We start from the raw sequence: 25099 nt of genomic DNA, 5'->3' as shown, positions 1-25099 counted from the left end.
GAGAACACAAACCAACCCAGGGGAACGAGGCCGAGCAGGGGCAGGGAAGCCCCGTGTCTGTGCCCTCAGGGCCCCTCTCCCAGGGCTACACGGCAGGGGAGGGACCCCAACACATCTCTTCCTCATTTAATCAAAGCAACTCCACACATGGCAAACTGCATTTCCAGCTCTCACTTAGAGAAATTGGGAAGAAAATGAGACACAACAATATACAGTACCTGCCCCAATTCCAATTTTTTAATTTTTTTTTTTTAAGAGTGGCTTAAATGAATGCTACAGTGAAGAAATAATTACAGCAGTCATTGCTCTAAAGCTCTGAATATCAGATTGGGGACAGCAGAATCAAACTGGTGCAGAGAATATGACTCTTTCACCAAATCAGACCCACCCCAGCTGCAATTTCTACAGTTTTTTAAGTACAAAAGGTCGCTCACTTTACCTGAGAGAAGTCAGTACGCAGGAGGCAATGCTATTACAAGAGACAGCAGGTACCTTGCTACCAGTGAGGGAAAAGAGCCATGAAAGGTACAGCACATGATGTACAATTTGAAAAAAACACTCTTTGAGACATAATTGCACATATATTCCAATTCCACCTTCAGAAAGCAAAGAATCCATAAAAAGGATTTAGATATTTTCTTTCATATTCACCACTTTTTCAAGCTGGTGTTTTCTCTAGGCACCTTTCTTCCCTGACCCTTAGTGATCCTCTTGCCCTGTGTTTCACATTGACTAGCACTATTCCATTCATGTTCCTACAAATAAAATATTTTCTAAGTATCCAGTAGTTATGAATGCTGTTAGAGCATGATTTAGCAGCATATTCAGCTCACATTTGGGAATCTCTGCTGCTGAAGGAACACTTCCATCAACCGCTGCTTCTGTGCCAGATTATGTCTTTCTAGAATCCCATGAAAAGCATGGAAGAGGGGTGAATATTTAGCCTTCAGTTCCTGGAAAACAAACCTATTCTGTTGTTTGGCTCTGTCAGTGGCAGCAGCAAAGAAGAAGTACACACAGTACAACTGAGTCTATTATTAATAAGCAAGAACAAATAGAACAAAGGGACTTCAGGACCTGAAATGGCTCAGTCAAACTGCTGCCTTCCTGAGGTCTCTAAGGGATAAAGCCAGACTTACTAAAGAACAGTGTATCACATTCCAGAGCTGAGGTAATCCTTAATTAATCCACAAACTCTCTCCATGCAGAAACAAGTATCTGAAATAATACTTTCATTAGTATTGTTGTAACCATCATAATTATGCACTTTTAAAATAGCTCTGTTCTATTTCATACTTGTTTTTTCTCCTGAAGGATGTTACTCTACCTTGCCATTGGTAGATTGCAATGAAAGACCTTTTTTCAAGCTAGTGAGATCATGAAGTAGGATTTTCAGTACTTTAGAATATGCTTTCCCCTCAGGAAAAAAAACAAACAAACAAACCCCAAACCCACAACCAAAAAATCCCACCAAGAATACAAGTGAACTAATCCCTAATAAACCTAAAAACCTGTCCTGAAAATCTATAGAGTCCTCCAACATGTTCCTAACCTATCCAGCCAAAGATACAAGATTCCTAGCTCAATACAAAAACCTGTGTTTTTAATAATTTCAATATTTATGTTCTTCTAGGCTTATTTTGATTAGTCACCTCTCATTTATCATCCTCAATACACCTGATGTAATAAAGCATACTGAATTTTATCTCTGAGTACATATTTTTCATCTCCATAGATATATTTAGCACATACTTTATTTTCCATTTTCCACTGTTTTGTCATTCAGTCTTCTCCTTGAAAAAATAACCTCAATTATAAAATTTTATCGGTTTCATGATGTCTGAAAACAAGTGTTTTAATTACATTAAAAACTCTTTAATTCACTTAGTTCTCTAATTTTAACATGTTTTGTACTATTTCAAAATTTTTTTCCACTGAAGAGACTATTTAACATAATTAGCTTGCATACAGTATGTGGACACCTCACTCATAAAGTCAATATAACACACAGCAATGTTGAGTTTAAATTTGAGTTCTCGTCTCAAATATGTCCTACACTAAGGGCATAACCCCAAAAACCTTTAGTCCACAGCACTCTCAGCAAAGTCAAAAAGAATGACTTCTGGAAATAACTTGGGGAGTCTTATAACTTCTCTGCTTCTCAGTTATTCTAACGTACATTACTGGTAGACAAACAGGAATTACAAACAAAGTGTAACCTGATGTATTGCTGACATGAAGTTATTAAGTAAAAATAAACAGAAATTATTTGGCATAGAATTTTAGCTATTAAAGCAAGGTGAACTGTACTACAAAACTTTCATCTTAAATAAGAATACAAGCAAACGAAACTGCACTTTAATATACATCTCAACCGCAAAATTTAATGTCATCAATACAGACAAAAAAGACAAGACAGTCGTGTGATACAGTAATGGATATCAGCTGGAAGGAATGTTATTTTTGGCACCATGCACTGTTCCAAACAGAATTCATAGTAAAGTCAATGGGCTGCGTTTGCTGGACTTGGTTATCATTCAGCTTGGTTATCATAATTTGGAAGAATTACACTAACATTCACCATTCATCCTAAAATTTTCAAAGAAGAAAGGTATATTGACACTGATTGCAAGATAAAGTTGCCTAAATTATGCCTTTGGAGAGCTTTGCTTAAATGCAAACATTTGTTTAATAGAAAGGAAACTAAATTAAACTTGGAAAATTCTAAATTTTCTTACTTTATATTAACTTTAAATTACAATATAATAGACCCCTTTGCCTACTAAAGCAGTCAGCATTATGGAATTCTAAAAACATACTCATTCTTTAAAGAAGAAATAAAAATTGCATTTTTTATTTCTTAAGGTAAGACTTATGTGAAATACAAATGACACTTTTTGAATGAAGCAATGTTCAGATAATACAGAAAAATTTCTTTTCTTTATACCTATGGACTTTTGAATCTCACTTCATCAGGTCTCAGAATATCAAGGTTTCACCAATAACAAAAAGTTTCTAAATATTGTTCTGAGCCAGCTTTCAGAGACATCCTGACCAAAAGAGTAGTAAAATCTCAAATTGATTATTGAATTCAAAGGATGTGTCATTGTCTTCCTTCACTGAGAACCTGAAGGAATTTAAGGAAGCTACATGGCTAGCTAGTGCTTGACAAGTAATATCCCATTTAAAGACTTCTCACTGAGACCTTTTCCTTTTCTTTTCTGTTTTTAATTAATGGAGGAATCAGCTGCAGAAGTTGTCACCACGATGGCTATAGGAGAAAGTTTCACAAAGGCTGTCTGCACTTCAGGCGGCTCTCTTGAAAGCTGTTTCTTGCATAGGCGAAGTTACAGCGTTTCAGGGAGTGGGTATGCAGAGCCAGCCCTACAGCTGTCAGCTACAGCTCGTAGGCATACCGGCAGGCGCTTTCTGTTCAAATTACCAAAGATGTCATGACTACTACCATTGCCGCATTATAGTCATTCTTATCCAATCGCAAGAGTGAGCAAGTTACAACTTAAGCTCACAATGGAAAATTCTCAGACCTCTCTTTTTCTTCCTACTTCGACATTTCTTCTTTGCCTGCCATATCTCTCTTTTTGGAAAAGACATGTTTTCTATTTCCTTATGCTCTTCTTGAGACTGACTTACATGGTGAAAAACATGTCTTTGTTTGTAGTCACATACCTTTGTCCTATTCATAAAAATCTTCCAACTCATCTCCAACCTTTGCCTTCTCACTTTTTCAGCGATCAGTGTTTCAGCAAAACACCTTTTACTCTCTCAAGTCAAAACTTGCTTCCATTTCTACCTCATGCTAAGTTTCTACATTCTGAGATCTTTCTGCCATGCCTACATATCTGTGAAACTTTCTTACCAAACTTTCATTCTCCCCAACAGTTGGCAAACTATGTAGAACTGTTGCGAGAGTAGTTGAGAGAACAGTCTTGACCTTTCTTCCAATTTCTAATCAATGTTTGCATTGATGCACACAAATGAACAGTGATGTGGCCATAATGCTGCTCACTTTTTACACTGCTATGTTGAAGAGCTTGGGAATTGTTAGGAAGCAGCTCATTTTAATCTCCTTCTAGGAGTACAAGTGTGTTACACGTCAACCGAGCTAATCAGAATTTAGGCTCTCTTACAACCCGCTGATCTGGAGAACGCAAAACAACTCATTAAGGTGGTCTGGCAAGTCCTACCTAGAAGCCAAGGCCTCCATGGCTCCTGAAAGGTGGCCTGGCCTAAGGGCAGCTCTATCTACAGCCTTCAGATCTCAAATTCCAAGAAACGGGCAAAAAGAGCTGCCCAAGACAAAAAGCAAATAAACAAACAAACATACCCAAAAGAGCCAAGAACAGACCACAAACACTACCTATGTACACATACACCTGATTTTCAAAGAAAAATAGAATTCTATAGTTACTATTTAATTGAAAGTCCTGCATTTACTCCAGTTTTATGGAACATCTCACTCTAAAATTCTACTTCCCCCCCCCCATTGTAAATGTTTGCTTACTTACTGAACTTGAAGATGTTCCTATTTCAGAGTGGGAGGAGAAAATAAGAAACAGCTTTGCCTCGAATTTGTCATTTTCTTTTTAATTTGAAATGGAAAAGGTCACTTATGACAAAAAATACTGGAGACATATTAATGCAAGGGAATGAATCAAAATGGGAACACCTGACTCTGAACATTTCTAAAGTTTAATTTATTTTAAACCACTGCCAAAAAGTAACTTTTTTTTCCTCTTGGCGTTATTCTCCAATTCATATTTAAGTATGTCTTTTATAATTCTGAAAGGCGTAACAGCCAGTAATACATCAAAATGAAAGCTGCAGTTTCACATATTCCATTTTCCTATTTCACAAGCCACAACAATATTACTTAATAGGCAAGAGCTGGCTTCCTTCAATAGTCTCCTATCCACTTTGGATCAGAAATATATATTCCTGTACAAGTAGAACATTTGAGTATTTACAGCTTTGGAACTCCTGCAAGACTGGAAAGAAAGGAGAAGGAGCCAGCAACATTTAAGAACACCACTTCTTTGAGGAGATATTTCACACAGTTCCACATTTCACTGGTTGTTCCAAGAAAAAAAAAAAAATAATCAGAAATTCCCCTTGTGGACACCTTAAAGCAATAAACAAAAATCACATATAAGACTTAATACCAGGCCTTTTTTCTTCTAGCTACGCAATTCTAAAAGTCACTTCTGACTTTAACAGTATAGGCTCCTAACTTTAAATAGGAAAAGTCTTACAATATCTTAAAAGTGGACACAAGTGATATTTTAGTTTTCCTATACAAATGGGAAAAGGTGTAGAAAGTCTAAATTAGAGATCGTAAGCTGACATCAGCAAGATTTCATCATTCCAGTGAAAGGGCATTTTGACCTAGGTGTGATGTTTCAGTGTAAATTTTCAGGACTGCCCTAGAAGACAGCAGTCACAATTTAGGTAGGTCTAGCACCAGGAAAAAAAACTATTATCATCTTGTTTCAGGGATAAGAACTGCTTTCTGACAAGGACACACACAGGAATAGCAACATTAAAGTGGTGGAATGCAGAATTTAGGGCAAAATTTCCTTGTCTTTAGTGACCTCTTCCATGAAGCAGAGAGACAGAAGATGCACATGAAGCAATATATCTGTTAGAGCAGGGTCACTCAGAAAATCCTCATTCATGATAACCAGAGAGAGATGAAGATCATGGAACCACAGTTCCCATCTCCTTAACTGGAATTTCTAGCATGCATAAGCGCACTTCTGTTGCTTAGTGTTTTTTAGCCTCTAATAGTTACATACAAATCATTCATAGAAGCTAGACCAGGGAACAATATTTTAAAATGTGCAACCACAAATACTTGGCTTAAGAATACAGCTGAGCAGTGAAATAATCATTATAAAGACTCTTTCAATTTTGAGATTTACACTCAAAAATTATCACCTTCTAAAAGGAAGGTGGAGAATAGGGCATATAATTAAAAAATAACTGAGTATGCAATTAAGAAATCAAGTAACAAATTAATTATAGTTCTACCTCATTCTTAATTTACCTACTTTATATAAATTACATAATGTACTCAAAACCTCTTTTGAAAAATAATTAGAAGAACATTCCTTCATTCAACAAAAAAAGCACATTTAAAATACTGTAGAATTGAAAACATTCAAATTAGCTTGTACATATGCAAAAAAAGATTTGGATTCCCTGTTACTTATGTGGCAGCTAAAGAAACATCTTGGAAGAATATTTCCAGTTCCTTACAAGTTTTGGAAGAGGACAAAATCATTAGTAGGTCAGACATTTATCCAACTTATTTCCAGCACCAAGCAGGAAGAAACTGGAAACCTTTCCCCACAAAGCAAATTAAATTTTGAAATGTGAAAATAGTGACATAGGGGCTGAAACATAGGCAGTTCATAGATTAGACAAAAAAATATTTGCATCAGCTATGGAACTAGGGCATGGGGGAGCACAGACATTCTAAAATCCGACTCTCCATTAATAAAATAAAATTTAAAAGGCAAACAACACATTCCTGTAAATGACACTTTTGATCCTAGTCTCATGACACTTCAAGAGATCATTCAACCTGGCTGAACACCAAAATAATGGATCACTGAATAAAAAAGGACACATTGAATAAGTTATGAAAGTTCATCCTACCTTTTTGTTTGCAATTTTGTCAGGGGTGGGAAGGGGCAGGCACAAGGCAACACGACCTATTGCTTCACACAATACAAAGACCTGTTGTTCCCAACAGAGACATTCAGAACATTTCAGATATGAATCTACTTAAAAGTGGATTCACACCAGCATGTGACCCCTTGTAATGAAAAAGTAGTCAGACTAAACCTACCAACAAAGACAGAAATACAATACACCAGCGGAACAGAATGGCCCATCTGCACATCCTTCAGAGATATTATATGCAATCTTTCTGTAGTTTAGCATTAGATCAATGTATGTAATAGTCTAAAGCAAGCAAGCAGGTTGATAACCACCTGTGTAACCAGAACAAGGAAAATTTGTTCAGGTGAAATACCAAGCTTTTGTGTCTGTCTTCAAGAAACACATTTTAACTCATGTCAGAGTAGACAGGGTAGAACACTGAGTCTTCCCTGAGAGGGAAGGAAGAGAAATTCTGAACCCACAGTGCCTTTTTTAGAACCATAGAATTCCAGGTTGCAAAGGACTCCAAGGATCATTAGGTCCAACCTTTCTTGCCAAAAGCACCATCTAGACTAGATGGCTCAGCAACCTGTCCAGCTGAATTTTATAAGTATCCAGATTTGGAGAATCCACCACTTCCTTGGGGAGATTATTCCAACTAATTGATATCATTGTAAAAAATTCTCCTCTTGTGCCTAGTAGGAGTCTTCCCAGAAGTAACTTGTACCCATTAGCTCTCTTCTTTTCCATGTGACTCCTTGTAAACAAAGGGGTCTCCATCCTGTTTGCAGCCACGTACTGGTATGTGGTGACAGTCTCCACTAAGCCTACCACTAAAACCTGTCCCTAAGCACCACATCTACACATCTCCTAAATATCTCCATGGATGGTGGCTCCACCACTTCCCTGGGCAGCCTGTTCCAATGCTGGACAACCCTTTCAGTGAATTAATTTTCCCTAATATCTCATCTAAACCTCCTCTGGCACAACTTGAGGCCTTTTCTCTTATCCTACCACTTCCCACATGCAATTTTCTCCAGTCTAGATTACTGAGCATTTCAAATAATCCTTTAAAGATTTTAGTGGTAATATATATGAAAACATTCTTTCCCCTTCAAGTCACATCTTTTTAAATAGGCTAAACACCTAAGTCTTAATAGTGACAACTTAAGTGTTAATTATTTTTATGCCACAGGAGTTCTCTTTGCATCCTAGCTTCCCAGCACAGTTCTCAACCATAAAATTATTTCAAAACATTAATTTTATAACTTAGAGAATAGAGGTGATATTTTCCCCACATGTAAGTTAACTGAAAGTGAAGTAAGTAAAGCACAATTTGTTCCAACCAGCACCAGAAAAAGCTTAAGATCCCACCTTTTCAATGCAATCATACTGTGATCACTGGTGACCACAGAAAGATTCCAAGACAAAACAAAGCAAGCACCCATACCTTAAAACCATTTTTAAAATCCAAGATGTGTCTTCAAAGTGTTCAGTGGGATTTGCAGGGTCAATGTTGGCACCATGGATCAGAAAAGAATGAGAGGTAGAAACAAACACAAAACTCAGGGAACACAGAAGTACTTCCCACACACCTGACCAAAGCTGCTGTGCTCATTAAAGAGAAATGCAGAGGAATTTAAGAGTATTCTAAACAATAATTTGGCTTCTGGTAGATGCCATGTGTCTAGCATTCCAGACATTAGTCCTAACTCCTTAAAATCTATATAAAACTTCCTAAATAGAAGAAAAGTAGTGTCAGTACATTTAAAAAGAGGAAGGGCACATCCAGAAAAACCTATACCACCCTAATGCTTCTTCCCATTTTATTGTCTCTCTTCAGCTATTTTAATTTCTTAAAAAATTACATTTCCCTATTGTAGGTACAAAAATGCTGTTAGTGAGGATCTTCTTGTTATTTTTCTAAGTCCGTGAGAGACTTTTCTCTCTCACAGAAGAGGTAGCAGGGTATGTCAACAACCAAGCCACCTGCAACCTTGGAAAGTCTTGTTTATGGTATAGTAGAAAATATTTTGATAATGGATGTTTTAGGATTTTGGCCAATCACCCCCAAGGGGTGGCTGGTCCTTTGCCCAATTAGACTATGAAGAGAAAAGTCTATAAAAGAGTTTGTAAAATAATTAAATAAATCAATCTTGCTGCACAATTCCTGCCTGCTGGATCTTCTCCTCCTCCTCCTCCCTATGGCTGCGGGACACGGTGATATACCGTAGGAACCAGGCCTGCGGTAATACCCTATTGCTGCATGTATCCCAAAGAATTCATCAGTTTATTAATTGGCTTTGCTCAAGGTGGCCATACTTGGTATTAAAACCATATTCAGCAAATGGAAGCTATCAAAGCTTTGATAAAACCCAGACCAAGTATCACTGATTACTCACCAAACTATCATTCAGAAAGTGTTCCTCATATACAGAAAACCTCATCAGTAAAAACTGATTATACACTCTCTTTATTTCTCTAAAAAGCCAAACAGGTTGGCCTCACTGAATCCCGTTGTTACCTCAGACTACACTGACTACTAATCCTCAAAATGTCCCAGTGTAGAAACCCAGAGTGCCGAGAATATTTCTCTGCCTGTTTTTAAGGCTTTTTACCCCCCTGAACAACACTGTTTTAGCTTCAAACCTTGGAAAAAATTACCAACAGTCTGACAACAACTAGAAAATACAGTGGTGTGAATTAGGTGATAGACTACTATGTAAGATTGTCACAGGGTGAAAAATTTAGAGGTTTTAGGCTTCTCTTTATAGCAAATAGATAAGAGTAAAAAATATCAAAATGGAGGATTGTTGTTGTTCTCTAGACCTTCTTCTCCGTCTTCTACCACTCCATATTCTGCAGTAAAAGTAGTTTGGATTGATTGGATAGAAAATTCCGCAGTTCCTAGTCGTGTTACTGAATAATTGGTAAGAAAGTAAAAATAATGTACGTTTTTAGTAACTATTGGTTAAAATGTCTTTAAAAGGCTGTGTAAATCTTGATAATTAGGCTTTCTCGCTCTCACTCCTACTTTGCCTCTTTCCATGCTGTACCTGGGTCACGCTAGTGGCTCAGTTCCTCTGATAAGACTTAATAAACAACTATCTGGAAGCATTGAAACTACAGAAGCTGTCTCGCTTTATCTTTTAAACTCCTTGCAAGGACTTTCAGCAAATTCTCTCACATCAGGAGAGACTCAATTTATGGCACAATAAAGTGTCACAGTAAAGTGTTTATTTAAGCTGTCTATGTATCTAGGAGACATCTATAAAAATCAAAGACTCTGTCAACTAAAAACAGTTCCAGCAACTAATTTCGAAATGGTGGTGTGTTCCTGGCTATTTATATTAGGGGTATTTTCTCCTTCAACTGTGTAGCACATCAACAAACCTGCATCATCCAAATAACTCCCGCAAAAAAGCAGTACTGCTGCATCCCATGATCCCTACTCCAATGAAATCAAACCACTTGAGGTGGGTAGGACTTAGGAACTTGTCACACACACGCCATGCTGCACTGGTATCTGCAATGCACTTAACAGAAATAGAATTCATTGCAATTCTCTAAAGAGCTGATCCATTAGCGCTCATGTGTAAGGCTGTGAGAAAAAGGAGACATCAGGGCTAATGCTCAGGCATATCTTCTCTCATGGGAATACTTCAGAATGTTTTTATATTAGGAAGGCTTTTATACCCTTCTGAAACAGTACATAGATATCCATTTTTGTTTCAGGAGCTTTTGTGTTCCACATTTGTTCTAGTCTTTATAAATATTGCCTAAAGAAAAGGTCAATGGCAAAGGTCTACAGACACATTCAATATCAGGCAGACATTTCAAAGAGTGAGGGGAGCCAAAGTCTAAGAAATTGAGTAAGCATATAAGCCAGATGCATGTGATTAAAGAAAAACCAAAACAACAACAAATCAACACACACGCACACACACAAAAACAATGACCAAGACCCCCACAAAATAAAAACACACTATCAAAAAACCCCACTAAGTGGGGTTTAACAGTAAGTAAAAAAATTTGGCTAAAAAAAGAGTAGAAAAAAATTCGCCCACAAGACCACATAATCAAACTCTCCCAAACCTAGAAATTCTCAATGTATAAAGTCTGCCATTGTCTCCTTCTTTCTACAAAGGAAAATAGAGCATGCATGATTTCAGCTACAGATGGTTTTCCGCATCTTTGACTTCTTCTGAACTTCTATTAGATAGCTAGAAAAATGCTCTAAGTATGCGAATTTTTGATTAATCTAGGTAACCTATTCAGTTCCCAAAAAAGTATTTAACTTACCCTAAAAAGCTAAAATTTGGTTAATGTCTTGGCCAATCCTTGCCTGTAGCTAGTATTACTAATCTTCTACAAGCAGGCACATAATAGCAGATTTCAAACCTTTCTAATGAGGAACTCCATTGTGGTGGACTAATGGGTGGAAATTATAATACGGAGTAAAAGAAGAGAAATTTAAAAAAATAAAATAATAGGAAGGTAAGGAGTTAACAGGTTTTGTAGAAGTGACATGTCACAAACTTGGTAGAGTAATCAGAAGCGCTGGTGTAGCACACATTTCTTTCAAAAAATGTTTACAAAGTCCTTGGCCAATTGCTTGAAAAAATTACACTGCAAAGGCATAAAAGACAAATATCTTCTATTAATAGATGCCCAGGTACAACAATGTGTATACCAAGGTGATAACTGAAAGCAGAGCTAATGGCTCTCAGTATCTCCACCAAGTGATCAAATATTAAGTGAAATTGAGTGCTGATAAGTGCAGCCTGTACACATTTGGCAAAGCACAACCGATTTTATAACACTGGACTTAAATTTAGCTCTCACCACTCAGCAAATAAGCTCTGGTGGCACTGTGGAGAATTAAGCTCAGTTCTCAGGGCTGGTCAGAAAAAGAATGGGGATAGTAAATAGTGCTCACTGGAGATACTGAACAAGAAGGCACCATTTTACCCTTAACAGTCAATAGCTGCTGACATCCCAAATGTGAGGGTAGGATAGCACTACAGCCTTTCTTATAAATCAGAGGTATTCAACTTCTTCAGGGAAAAATGAAAATCTCATCTCAGAGTGAGAGATTGGTAAAAAACCTGGCCTTTTTCTTCTAGGCACAACCAGATGCCTGAAGCCTTGCTGCTCTCCTCTATTTCATGATATCCCCGTGCTGGTGTCAAGATGACTCAGAAAAGTTACCTTTCATCCCTACATCATGCAGGCCACGGCATCTCAAGCTGGGGCCTTGAGAGGAGTAAAACAGCCCCTCCCTCAGGCACCTTCTGGCAGCCACAAAACACATCCTATGTCAACCCCTCTCAGGAAAGGAGGTGGACAGAACAAAACAACCCTTTATGCTTCACTTCCCAAAGGAGCAGAGGATGTGGCAGGCTGGGCCCTCTGCCCCTTGAGATCAGCCTGCTTTCAGACCTGGGAGCCACTGCAGCAGCAAGCACTAGAGCTAGTTAGGATCACTAATGCAACTTAAAGAGCAGCACCCTGAAGTGCATGTGTGTACATGCATATATACATATGCACAGCCCCTCTCCCCCTCGTGCTAAACAACCTTCACTAATGAGTATATGGTGGGGAAAGCAGCCTTGCCCAAAGATCTTTAATGGTCTATTGGGTTCCACCCACGAGGTCCTTGGGCTGGCTGCCATCAATCACTTTGCAGCTGCAAGATGTCTCTAGCTGTACACAGACTCCTCTGACTTTCCTTCTTCACTCGTAAGCTGGCTCATGAAAGTCTAAAGCGAGTTTAATCAGCAGCCCCTGGCTTCAAAATCCTGCTTTAGGCCAAGAATAAAAGCGAGTTTTGCCCACACTAAATTACTTCAGTAGAGTGTTTTTCTTTAGGATTAGTTAACATTAATATAAGATGTTCATCTTAGGCTGGTAACCTAAAACTATTATCTGAGGAGATTGCTGCTGCCATCTACTGACAGCTTCCCTTATAAACAAAATTTAAAGCAGCTTAAACGGAGGTTGAAGTGAGACAAGCTGATGCAATAGAAAAGCCCAGCACGCACAGACTGGCAGACAGGCTACACTATCCATACAACAGAAAAATGAAGTACAAATAATACTTCATATCAGGCACAGATCACTTTCAGTGAATGAGGAGTTTAGCAACAGTATCTTCACAAACAAGTTTACTACCTGAAACAGAAGAAATCTGATGTGAGTCGTGTATTTTGAGGTGGTTTATTTTTGCTTGCTTGTTTTTTAAATAAAATGTGGGGGGTTCTTTCTTTGATTACTAGTCACTCAGCAATAAAGAAATGTAGGTATACTACTGCCAAGATTAATCTTTCACAGCATATTCTCTTGGAGTAATATCCCAGTTCAGACTAACATAATCAAACGTGGCAGTTCTGTGCTTGGTTTGATACAGTTTTGTTTTCCTAAGAGGTCCTTCACTGGCATGCATTGTGCAGCGAAACAGTTTCATAGGCCGAGAAGCTCTTCCAGCTACAGTTGACACCAACTTCAAAACACAAACCAAAATGTTTCCGTGATTCCCTTCAGCGCAGATTCACAGACGGCAGCAGGAGTCATCTCTTAATGCAGCATGTTAATACACTGGTATTATTAGCCTTCCTCCATCCCTAGGTTTCTTTCATGTGTTAAAAGCTAATATTTAAAGAGATAAATACCAAATATTTCACTTGCTGTCTACTCAGTTATAGACTGCTACACAATTTCTGCTGGGGACTTGTGCACAGCATTTCAAAGCCTTTCTTGTCTCCAGTATAGCTATCAGTATTAGCTATCCTCTAACCCAAACCAGACAGCTATCAGAGTCCTCTTTAAAAACCATAGTTTGCATTGCAAGTACTGCCCCCCAAGTCCCCAAAACAGCACAGTATGGAAGCTAATCAAGTACTGATCTTGTAAATTTATCTCAAATAGTGAATGCGCACTCATTCCCAGGACTCTCTGCAGTCATGTGAGAAGCCGTTCAACAAAAAGATCTGACAGACTCTGAGAACTGCCAGAGTAGCACCAAATCCAGTAAGAGCCACTGAACTGAGACAGAACCACATGGGGATGCTCAATAACCTTTTGTTAAATACAGTTATCTACACAATTATCTAGTCTAAACAAGACTAGTGCTTGATTACCATCAATTATGTAATTGTAACACATACAATTTGATCTATTACACAATTAAAATACACCAATTGCTGCAGGGATAGCAGAGAACAAAACAATTTTTAAAAAATTAAACTGAGCTAATTCTATTAGATAACACTTAAAATTCAGGGATTTGCTCAGATTAAAAGTTTATATTTATCACCCAAGGGCTTACAAATGCAGATCAGGGATCACAGGACCCTATAGTATTAACCACTGACAGATACAGAACACTGATGATAAACAAGAAAGCTGGAGAGTTTACACACCACAGACATGCAAACCCACCTCAGATTACACAAGAGCCCATGAACATTAAATAAAAACATTATCATTGTGAACTTCTGGCAAACATTATAGCAAAGATGATTTTTAAAGGCAGAACTTTGGGAAAGATAATGAGATTACATTTTTTATTAAGTGTCTTGTTTTGGTACTTCCTTGCTGGTTTGACAGATTTATGAACACATTTGTTGTCTGCTGGACACAGCATCAGAACTTTAAAGAAAACTTCAGAACAAGAAGGGTACTGGAGACTGGGAAAAATCTTCACAGTGAAAACAAAAAGCTTACAAAAGGAGGGACACAAGCGTCTGATAATTGGTTTTGCAAGAGGTCTAATGGGTCTAATGGTTATAACCAAATGTCCGCTTTACCAAGAACAGCAGAAGGACATTTCAGTAAATGAAAATGCAATATTAGATTAGCCCAGTCCAGACTTCTAGGTGATACAGAGCAGGAAAGAGCTGTCTATCTTAAAAAGAATCTGTAAAGCACAAAGACAGCCAGAACAGGAATACTTAGAAACACATTCCTGTTGAAAGCAATGCTAAAAACTATATGAGCAGCAGGAAGAGAAGTGATGTTTGCTTCAGCCATCAAAAGCAATGGGAGAAAGAATTTGACAGAAAAGATTAAGCAGCTGTTTGATTCCCACTGAAATTGAATTCACAGCTAAATGCACAGGAGGAGGTCTAAAAGCACAGGCAAGATGAAAGTGCAGTTTGGACAAACAGGTATTGAGGCAGGTCTAGATGCAACTTAATACTGAGGAACATTCAGTTTAAAGTAGCATTTTCTCATATATGCTTTGACCCTAGGTACAGCAAAGCATCAATCCCTCAAAAGAATAAAATCAATGGAAGAAGTTGACAGTGTCCGTTGCTTCCAACACTAGCTCACCCCCTGGCTGTGGCTCCTTTTTGGCCTTTGTCAGTCAGACACGAACAAGAGATGCTTCCCAGCTCTCATTTGGAAGAGTTTATTCAATGATTAGTAAAAGACTGTTCTGTAGAGTGCAAGGAATAGCAACAGGACCGGGGAGGATTCGGGGGGGGGGAAATGCAATGGAGGACACTGTAAACAAAGCAATACTTCAGATATCAAACCGAGCAGTGGGCGCAGCTGGTGAAGCAGGCAGGTCAAGGACAGGTAGGCACAAAAGAGGAAGGAGCGTCATTAAGCCTGCTTACACCATGGAAAAGCTAAAGGAAAGGAAGGCGTGGAACAAGTTAAGCAAGAGATGAAAGCAGACACTGAGGAAAACCAGGAGACAGAATGGATTATCTAAGTGAGAACAGGTTATAAGAAAGGTCTGACTCCAAGAGCAGTGGAAGGGAGGAGAGGACTTTATTATGTGGAGAGTAAGTCAGTCATATCTGGAATGGGGAAGGAGAAGCAGCAAGAAAATGGAGGGAATCAGATGGCAAAAGAGAAGTAGGGCTTGCCAGGATCCTGTTAAGAAGGAAAATGAGATATAAAATCTTTCAGTTCATAGTAAAAATAGGAGCAAAAGATTATTCCCATCCCTCAATGGTTAAAAACTGCATTTTCAAGTACTGTTGGAAAGCAGACTGCAGCAAAAGTCAGCTCACAGACCTTAGTGGTACTGCACAGACCCTCGGAAACAAAATCCCAGTGTGCTCTTGCTACCCCAAGGAGAGGTGGCCTTCTGCTATCACAGGGCTTTGTATTGGCATTATGTACATCACGCTCAGCAGGGTTCTAAAGCTAGAGTTTACAGCATTCAGCTAGCACAGAGTTCTCTGCACAGCATTATCCCAATTCAAAATGGCTAAAACCATCATGAATTCTTGACCAAAAAAACCTATTTAAATTAAGGCATGCAAAAATGTAAGCTTTCCAAAATGCCTTCACAGTATAACATAAGGAGGAGCAAAACTGGTTCTTTAAAAAAGACCAAACATAAGTAAGGGACTTTAAACATATGTAAGATCTCTCACTGACCTGAATGCATGTCTACAGTAACAGGAAAATACCTCACACTAAGGCAGGTTCAAAGCCCATGTGGCAACACCTCTCCTCTCAACACAACCAAATTTGTTTGAGTCCTTCACTAAACACTGCCTGATATTTACATATTTATGGATAGCTATACATTTATATGCACATGTATATTGTATAGACCTAACATTCCAACAGTCAGAGGACAACTCACATCCCAGTTAAGCGCAGGCAAAAGCACAGGCAACATTGGGGCTGAGAACACTCAGAAACACATTGAGACTTCTGAACCATGAAAGGGGGTGATAAGGCTTTCAGACCTGCCTGTACCACACTTTCGTAATCTTTCCACTTTCTTCTCCATTTAGCACACTTCCTACTGCAAATCAAAATCTTACCAACACAGCAACAACATATTTCACTGAAACTTACGGACACAGATTCACTTACCTGCTCCTCAGCTTGCAGATATTGCAGAATGTGCTCATAACTAATATCATACATGTAGTTTATAGGCAGAGAAAAACCACACTGAGCAATGACATTCAATCCCAAAGCTATGCTACATTGTGCAGCAGCACTTATTCAGCTGCTCAGTCTTTAAACTGACACAGAGCATGCTCTAGAAAATTAAAATCACTGCTGAAAAATGGTTTATAGTAAGTACATCCTTAGCCAGAAGAGACACTTTTATTTCAAGATGCCCTGGAGAGATCACTGACTTACAGAATGCTAAACCACACACACACAAAAACTTCATATTCTAACAGATCAGAAAAGACTCCACAGCTTCAATATATAAAAAGCAATCTCATTCTGTAAGAATATTTTAAAAATATCAAATTTGAGTGAAAAATACTAAAACTCTACAGCTATGAAAGGGTGAAAATACATTGTGTATGCCTGCCTGATGCATATAAGATTCTCTGATACATTCTCATGTTTTTATGGCAGAATTTACATACAACTATGCCATGAAAACCCAAATAACATTTTCACAGCTGCATTACAATGTAATTCACATCAGAAATTCAGGATTATGTCATTATTCTATTATTTCTACCTTGCATGTGGTTCTCTGGTTATTGATTTATGAGTCAATCTGAAATCTTACTTTCAGGCTTTTTTTGCCAACTGTTAGTAACACATTACACTTGCGATAAATGCTGTAACAACGTAATTTATGTTAAGCTTTCACATACATTACAGGAAAGCTTGTTTTTATTGATAGCATAACCATTTGGACTTACTCTTTAAACTTGTCTTCAAAATCTTAAGCCAAACTGAGTGTGTTCATAGGATGCAAAGGCACATCTGCCACTTCCTGGCAAGCACACACAGCCCACACACACAAACTCAAGGTCTGAGAACTTTGCACAGGAAGGTATTAGCAAAATACACTTCCCACAGGGGATCGTATCTGTGGTTGGTCAGGCTGCCACCCACCCACCCACTCTATAATTGCCTCTTCTTAGCAGGACTGGGGGAGAAAATAAAATTTAAATGCTAATTGGTGAAGATGAAGACAAGGAGGTTACTTGCCAATAACCATCACAGGCAAAACAGGTTCAACCCAGGAAGATGAATTTAAGTTTATGCCAATTAAAATAGACTTGGATAATGGATAATAAAAAACAAAGACAAGAACTAAAACAGCTTCCTCCAACCCCCTTTTTCCCAAGGTACAACTTCATATTCCTTCATCCTCAACTACTTAACTTCCTTGTCCACACCTCCTAAAGTGGCACAGGGTGATAGGGAATGGGGTTATAGTCAGTCCATAACAGCTCCTCTCTGCCACTCCTTCTTCCTCATGCTTTTCCCCTGCTCCAGCATGGATCCTCTCCATGGACTACAGCTCCTTTCAGAAGAACCAGCTCCAACATGGGCTGGCCATGGGCTACAGATCACTCAGAGTATATCCATATCCCCCTGTATAGTCTCCTCTACCTAGAGCAGATTCACTCCTTCTCTGATTTTAGTGTTTGCAAGGCTATTTCTCCCACTTCCCTTTCCTAAATATGTCTTCCCAGAGGCACCACTTGCATTGCTGGTGGGCACAGCTGTGTCCTGTGGTGCAGAGCCCCTGACCTTTTTTCACAAAGGAAAAATACAACGACCCACCTACCCATACCACACAAAACCACACTGAAGTCTACAAAGGAAAAAAGTTTCACTAACACCAGCAAATGCTAGGTTGTGTCTCAGTTCAAACTAACTAACTTTACTGCCAGACCAAATAAAATAAATATCCTTAAGATGCCTAACACCTTTATTGTCCTGCATCTGAATATGAAAAAGTGGAAGAATTAACCACATTTTCTCCCTACACTGAAAATTTATTCCCACACTACTCAAGATTTACAGCACAGATAAGTGCAATTTCACAGAGAAGGTTCTTTTTATACAGGTAGCATAATTTTTGAACATCTGAACTAAAATGAGAGTCTGCCATTAAACTCTAAGTATTTGTATACACAGACATGCATGTGCCCCTGAGAGCAGTTAACAAATAGTAGCAAATCAGGCTTTCATGACAGTGACCTCTGGAGTTAATAGTTCAGCATTCAGATGATCTTCCAAAACATCAAATTGACTTTTCTTCCATGTCAAGCCATAAGCCAAGTCAGATTCCAGCAACAAAATAGAAACGTCTTCATCAGTGCTGTTTGGGACATATCTTTCACACACTGCCTACTGAAAGCTCTGCTAATTCAAGCAAAGAGCAGAAAACTGGCAACCATGCTTATTAAGATCCTTAATAACTTTTATCAAGACTATTTTTTGTTATTATACTGGCAAACTAGCTCTCAAAATTTAAACTATGACTTTATATGTCAACAATCTGCTTTAGACGGAAACCTGTTCATTTCTAGGATGATATAAGATGAGTGTACAGAGTACACTCACTTCTGTCCTCACAGCACACAAATTGCTTTGGTTTTACTTAGTATGCCTATAAATTGCATCTTTTGAAACATGGATATGAGATTCCAGAGAGATTTGTCTTTGTCAAAGAAGCTGTCCTTTATAGTACCCAACAGATGAAGCCTCTGAAAGTGACTGTTTTACAAATTCCTGGGATATAAGCTGACTAGGAAGTGCTACATCATTTAGTTTGATCCATTTTAAGACACTGCCCTTTAATCACTCAGTGGTCTCTGTACTGAGTCTGCTACGCTGTGACATTTTAAAACTAAGCACCTGCTGCTGTATCTCACCACACTTGGACTTCACTGCCCAATCATTCTGTGATCAGATTCATTTGTCTGACTTCCATTTCCAAGTTTCTCTCTTATTGTGATCTCCCTAATTAAAGAAATTACCAGATAAAATCACCTTTTGAAATCTAATTAATTACTTTTGAAAATTAATCATGTCACTAGTCTTTTTATAAGCTAAAATTTGTCAAATCTCCTGGTTTCTCCCATAACTCCTGCAAATTTTGAAAACTTGTTCAAACAAAGAAACCAGAATAAGATGCTGTTTTCTAGCACTGACCTGGACGTAGAGTGAAAATCACCCACCTATTTAACTGGCTCCATCAAACTGCAGCATTTCAAGGGGAATTCCCATTTATTTCCTGCAAGCATAAATAATTTCAGCAACAAGACATTAATTTGTGTCTCACTCTCCAAGTTTCTCAAAATGCAGCTTTAAATTTCAAAAGCCTGAGTGGACCTAGCAGTTGATTTCCACAAAACTCTCCCACTCCTTTCTTCACTGTTGCAAAGTTGATCCAAACACATCTGTAAATGGTTTCACAAAATGCCAAGGCTCCCATGAAAACAGGGCACTTGGAGGAGCATGGCATAGAAAAGAGTAGTTTCAAATTTAAAGCCCTTCACTAAAAATAGTTTCTGCAAGTCACACAGCAGAATGATAATGCGTGAAGGTGTGACAAAGGGGTGGCCATGAGCTTGTTGTCACCTACATTAAACTTGTCAGACCATTACCAGCCAGGGGAATGCAGCTGGATAAAATTCAAGCCAGAGAAACCCTTACATCCTACTGTTTCCTTTTGTTTGCTAACATACAGAGATCTCTCACATGCTCCTGAACAGTGCTTTGAAAGCAAACACTGCTTTAAAAATGTACCATATGTGCACATTCATCACTATATTAAGATAAGTCACTATATCACATTGAAAAATCTTTCCAACAAAATACACACTCTGCCCAGCAGTACAATCATTTCCATCCAACTGCTGGTTCATACAGTACAAAGATATCCTGGAAGCCAATTATAAGTACTTACTGTTAACAGGTGAGCATCTCAAGCTGCACGCTATCCTCAATTCTTTGCAGTCCAGTGCTATTTTCAGGCAACTACAGAAGCATGTCCATAGTATCAGACAGAAAGGGTAGGAAAAAGGGCAATTCCACACTTAGTGCTTGTTCATTCCAGGAGATGAGTGGCCTAAACTCCTAATAAAGCCAATGACAAACGAGGGCACTCAGCAGCTCGTGCAACTCTTTCCACTGCATGCCAGGGTCAGAGCCTATTTTAACAGGCCCTTCATATTAGGCATATAATTGCCTTATACAACAAAGAAAGAGAAAATACCATTCTTTATAACAGATTTAGTTACAAAATCAAACTAAAAAGTTGTAGTCAAGGTCTGAAATTTCATCTTGAACATTGCTACAATGCCTCATTTAGCTGTGAGATTTTGTTTTCATTATTCCAGTGGATTTGGTGGAGTAATCCTGGATTTAGACCTGTGTATGTTATGAGCGGACCCTGGGTATATACTATTTGTGATTCAGCTAAAGGATGTTGATATCATGAAGAATAGCCAGTGTTACAGACAGCAAACAATGGATTTTTTTCCTTTCCACTCTTCTAATAATAGTGATTTATATTTTTTGTCCTTAAAAGCACAATGTCAATATAGCTATCATCAAAAAGGATTACTCAAGTTCTCACATTAGACTACCACGTCCAGAAAAGCAGTAGAGAAATGAATTACCTTATTTTTCATTAGAAAAAGTAGATTTCCTTTCAGTCGGCACCATCTCTCCCTCGGTTCTGCATGCAAAGAGGTAAAAGATTAATAAAAACCACCTTTTGTCTTCACACATTAAATGCTTCTTAAAGAAGGTGAATTAGTTATAAAGGTCAGAAAAGAAAATCATTATCAACCAAAACAAGACAGCTTAACTCAATGGCTGCCTACGTTAGATGCCAAATAACTTCCCAGAAGGTTTCTTCTACTCTGCAGCCAGGAGAATTGGTGACTGCAGCACACACTCAACACTGTTTTCCCAGCTTTTCTCCCTCTCCCTCTTCCTCACATGGGAGCAGAAAAAGGCACTTCAGCATGCAACACCTTTTGCTCCCATCATTGCAGGAGATCTAAATTAATCCATGTTAAAGCAGAAAAACATTCACTATTACACTTATATTAGAACGTGCTAATCTGAAATTACAGTTTTCAGAACATAAGAAAAGGAGTAAAATGAGACCTAAATATTTACAGCCACTTTGCTATTACTGTTTTGCTATACTTTTTAAAAGTGCTTAACCCGTGGGAATAACATCTTTTTGTTTATAGACACATGGCAGGCATGTAAACAAACTTTTGAGAATGGGGAATGTTTCACAACTTCACAGTAAGTGAGTGGGTCAAAAAACTTTAAAAAGTTATTTTTCCATAAACAGATGATTTTTAATATTGCATTATTTTTCTTTTTACAAATACACTTGTAGGTGTATGTGTAGATACATACAGACACAAACATATTATAAACATACACAGATATAAATCTCACAGACAAATGTGATCTCTTTAGAGATAATTTCTTAAAAGAGTGTCCTGGGTTGCAGTGTATTCTATTACCATCCCCATGAGCTGTTGAAATCAGGTGGGGCAGTGTTTCCTTGCCTCCTCCCCCCAGACTATCTTTCTGTTAATTGCCCATCATTGTCCTGCCACATGACTCAGAGATAACTCCCTCCGGACTATCTTCTGTTAATGAGCCTAATCAACACTTGGCCTCATGACTCATTACCCCATTGTGAGATCCCCCACCCAGAGGGAGGAACCAAGCATCCCATCGTGGATATAATCTGAGATGCTGAACACCAGAGACAGCCCTTCCACTGGATTTCCAGAGGACAGGAGCTACACAGCCACCACTGGACCTGAGGAAGAGCAGACCCTTTTTCTACAGGATCACCACTTCAGAAGACTGCAGCCACCATTCTATCGGACTGCTACCACCACCCTGACTAACAGGGCATCAGGCTGTATCTTGACTCTGTCAGTTTGAACCCGTGTTTTCTTTTATTTTTTCCTTTTCTTTAATTTCCCTGTTAAATTGTTATTCTGACTTAGTGCCTCCAACTGGTTTGTTTCCAAACTAGTACAAAGAGGAAGAAATATTTTTACACAAGATGTATTCTTGTGCATTTTTGAGAGGGGACATGAAACCCTGTACCTCAGACAGTGTTGGAATTGCTAGGGAGCCGGAAGAACAGCTGTACCTTAAGGTCATGTTATTCTACAGCTGCCTCTGAGGAACGCTTGTATTTCCCTAAGCTGGCCACCACTAAGAACATTATATTGAGCAGAAGGATGTCTTGTTACAGTAAACAAATAAATAAAATTCTCTTTTCCTCTTGATAATTTCAATAGGCAACATTTGAAAATCAGAGTAGCTTTTTCCCCTCAAGAAAGTGGGAGGTTTACACTTACAGGCACTGGGACTTAGAATAACTGTGTTCAGTAATAACCTGGGGGGTTTTCTTAGAAAAGGAATTGAAGTTCCTGCATCTTTTCAGACCTACTAGGGCAAGGACAATACAGAAAATAACATAATATAATTTGATGCACATCCACCAACTAAAAACTTAAACACAGTCATCAGATCGAGTATGTAGCTTTAGAGTACAAGTACAGGATGCTGCTAAGATAAATTCCATCCCCCAGAACCCTGTGGGCACCAGAAGGAAGGAATCACATTCACACTGCAGCCTTTTCAGATAAAAGGCATTTTTCCATAGGATTGGGATAGTCATTACCTTATAAGTGTGAAAAATAAGCAAGTCCAAAGATTAGTCAGACTAACAATGACAAGCCTATCAGTGAACAGGATACACAGTGACCAACATGCCCTGGCAGAAAGAACCCTTCTTCTCAAGGGATCATAATGTGATTGCTGGGAGCCAAAAGGATTTACCAGGCAATAGGAACATCCCACACATGCATAGCTCCTTAAACACTTTCCCAGAATCTACCACTGACCATGGCACAGATAGCCCACGATACTGGGCTACAGAAATGTTTGGTATCTCTCCAGTAAATGTAAGGTTTTTAACAGTATTAGCAATAATAGCACTCAACATAATCATAGGTAACAGAAAATTCAAAACATCCTCAAAACATCAGATATCAACCAGGAAGGGCTTGATATGCTGCCAACAATGAGTACACAGGGTATGTAAACCTGGTGAGGAACCCCAAGGCAAACAGAAGTGAAAGCTTCCTAAAGCCTCCTGCCCAGGAAGTTTGCTTTACCCTGCACAGGAAATTCTGGCTATTTATGATTAGAAAATGCGTGTTGTGGTTTTACCAAGGGCATGTATAAACTATTCTGAAAATGTGGCACAGAACTTGCTCAGCCCCTTATAACTGAGTCTGTGCTGGTTTTGAGCTTGTTTGGGTTTTTTTTCTAATACAATAAAAGTAAATACAGTCACAATGAAGATCAACTGGGACAAGTGAAAATAAAACATTTGTTGTTCCTGAAATTATTGTGTTAAGACTGATTTTATCACTAAACATGAGCTATTTTCTAACAAGCTACTGAGGGAATAGAGGTTTATTTAAGCTTACTGAAAATTGAAAGACATTTAAAATATGGTCATAAAAGCCTGAAGAAACCTGCAAAGGAGGTGGGAAGTGAGTCATGGAAAATTTATCCTGATAAAAGAACAGAGTCTTTAGAAATGGGAGGGGCAAATCCTGAGGAACTGGATATCTAATTTTTAAAACACGACAACCAGTGACTGGTGACTAGAATTTACTAGCAGAGGAAAACCAGTTTTTGTTTACAGGAAAAAAAAAAAAGTCGTGTTAAGGACTTTGTACTCTCTTTCTCATGTATATGACAAAGGAAACTTGAGCAAATTAGTTTTAAGCCTCAGTATTCAGAAAGGTATTTAGCACTAGTCAAGCATCAGTAATAAAGAAAACAAAAACCTGAGGTGTATGTGATTAGTGAAACCAAACTAACAACGGCACAGAGCATGCACAGCAACCAGGAGTAGTTTTCAATGCAAGTCATTTTTACCTATTAATTTTTCATCCCCGACCACTCTGCAAATCTTCAGTTTTCCTTCCTTGTCAAAATAACCTGATGGACACCTGGCCAGCTGCACCAGATCTTTAGCATTGAATCTCATGGGGTTGCCAGGGAAGAGGATGAAGACGAGTAAGAGATGGAGGAGGACAATGATGGTGCTACTTAATCTGATGAAGCTGAGCAAAATCTAGACAGCAGATGTGAAGGTCAACTGAAATGTTAAAAACAAAAAAAAAAACCTCAAAAAGATGCCTATGTTTATTGTGATTTCCATTCTATTGTGCACTCCAAACACTACTTTCTTTTCATAATATGTGAGCAGTGGAAGTAATAGGGGAAAAAACCCAAGGTCACATAGGTGACCCCTCACACTTCTTAAGAAAGAAAAATTTAGTTTCCTTTCAGTAGTTCTAGAACCTCATGCAGAAGCTATAATTTTATGCGGTATTTCCACAGTTAATTAATACCACTAAAAATATATTTTGGCTATAGGCATGTAAATAACTAGAAAGCTCAAATATGCATTTAGGGGGCAGGGGGAAGAGGGTACATCGCCTTTTATTTCCATCGCCTTCATGGGAACAATAGCTCTAACAAAATACCAAGTGTTAACTATAAAAGTTTACTATTCTCAGAGTTCTCAGTTCTTTTGGAACATTTTCTTCTGTGGTTTCAGGAAACAAGTTGTGCATTCCTCTCTCTCAGCCCC

The 25099-nt window shown here is 38.4% G+C and overlaps 1 protein-coding gene across 6 annotated transcripts in view; it reads right to left on the bottom strand.

Moving 5' to 3' along the window:
- The window catches only part of INPP4B (inositol polyphosphate-4-phosphatase type II B), a 276861-nt gene extending 252265 nt beyond the window's left edge, over positions 1-24596 (bottom strand). For 3 of the 6 annotated variants that reach the window (XM_017732655.1, XM_017732656.1, XM_017732657.1), the window contains exons 1-2: positions 24379-24596; positions 21054-21112 (exon numbers count right to left, since the gene is read on the bottom strand). In XM_017732655.1, coding sequence (XP_017588144.1) covers positions 21054-21112; positions 24379-24490 — 171 coding nt within the window. In that variant the 5' untranslated portion in view covers positions 24491-24596. Of the gene's footprint in view, positions 1-19607; positions 19664-21053; positions 21113-24378 lie in introns of those variants that run through there. The other 3 variants (XM_017732658.1, XM_017732659.1, XM_008632432.2) reach the window with 2 other exon arrangements.
- Between the last annotated feature and the right edge of the window lie 503 nt (positions 24597-25099).

This window comes from Corvus brachyrhynchos, unplaced genomic scaffold (genome assembly GCF_000691975.1).
Source record: "Corvus brachyrhynchos isolate BGI_N302 unplaced genomic scaffold, ASM69197v1 scaffold444, whole genome shotgun sequence".
NCBI classification, from domain to species: domain Eukaryota; kingdom Metazoa; phylum Chordata; class Aves; order Passeriformes; family Corvidae; genus Corvus; species Corvus brachyrhynchos.
This window is presented reverse-complemented; position numbering and strand designations above follow the sequence as displayed.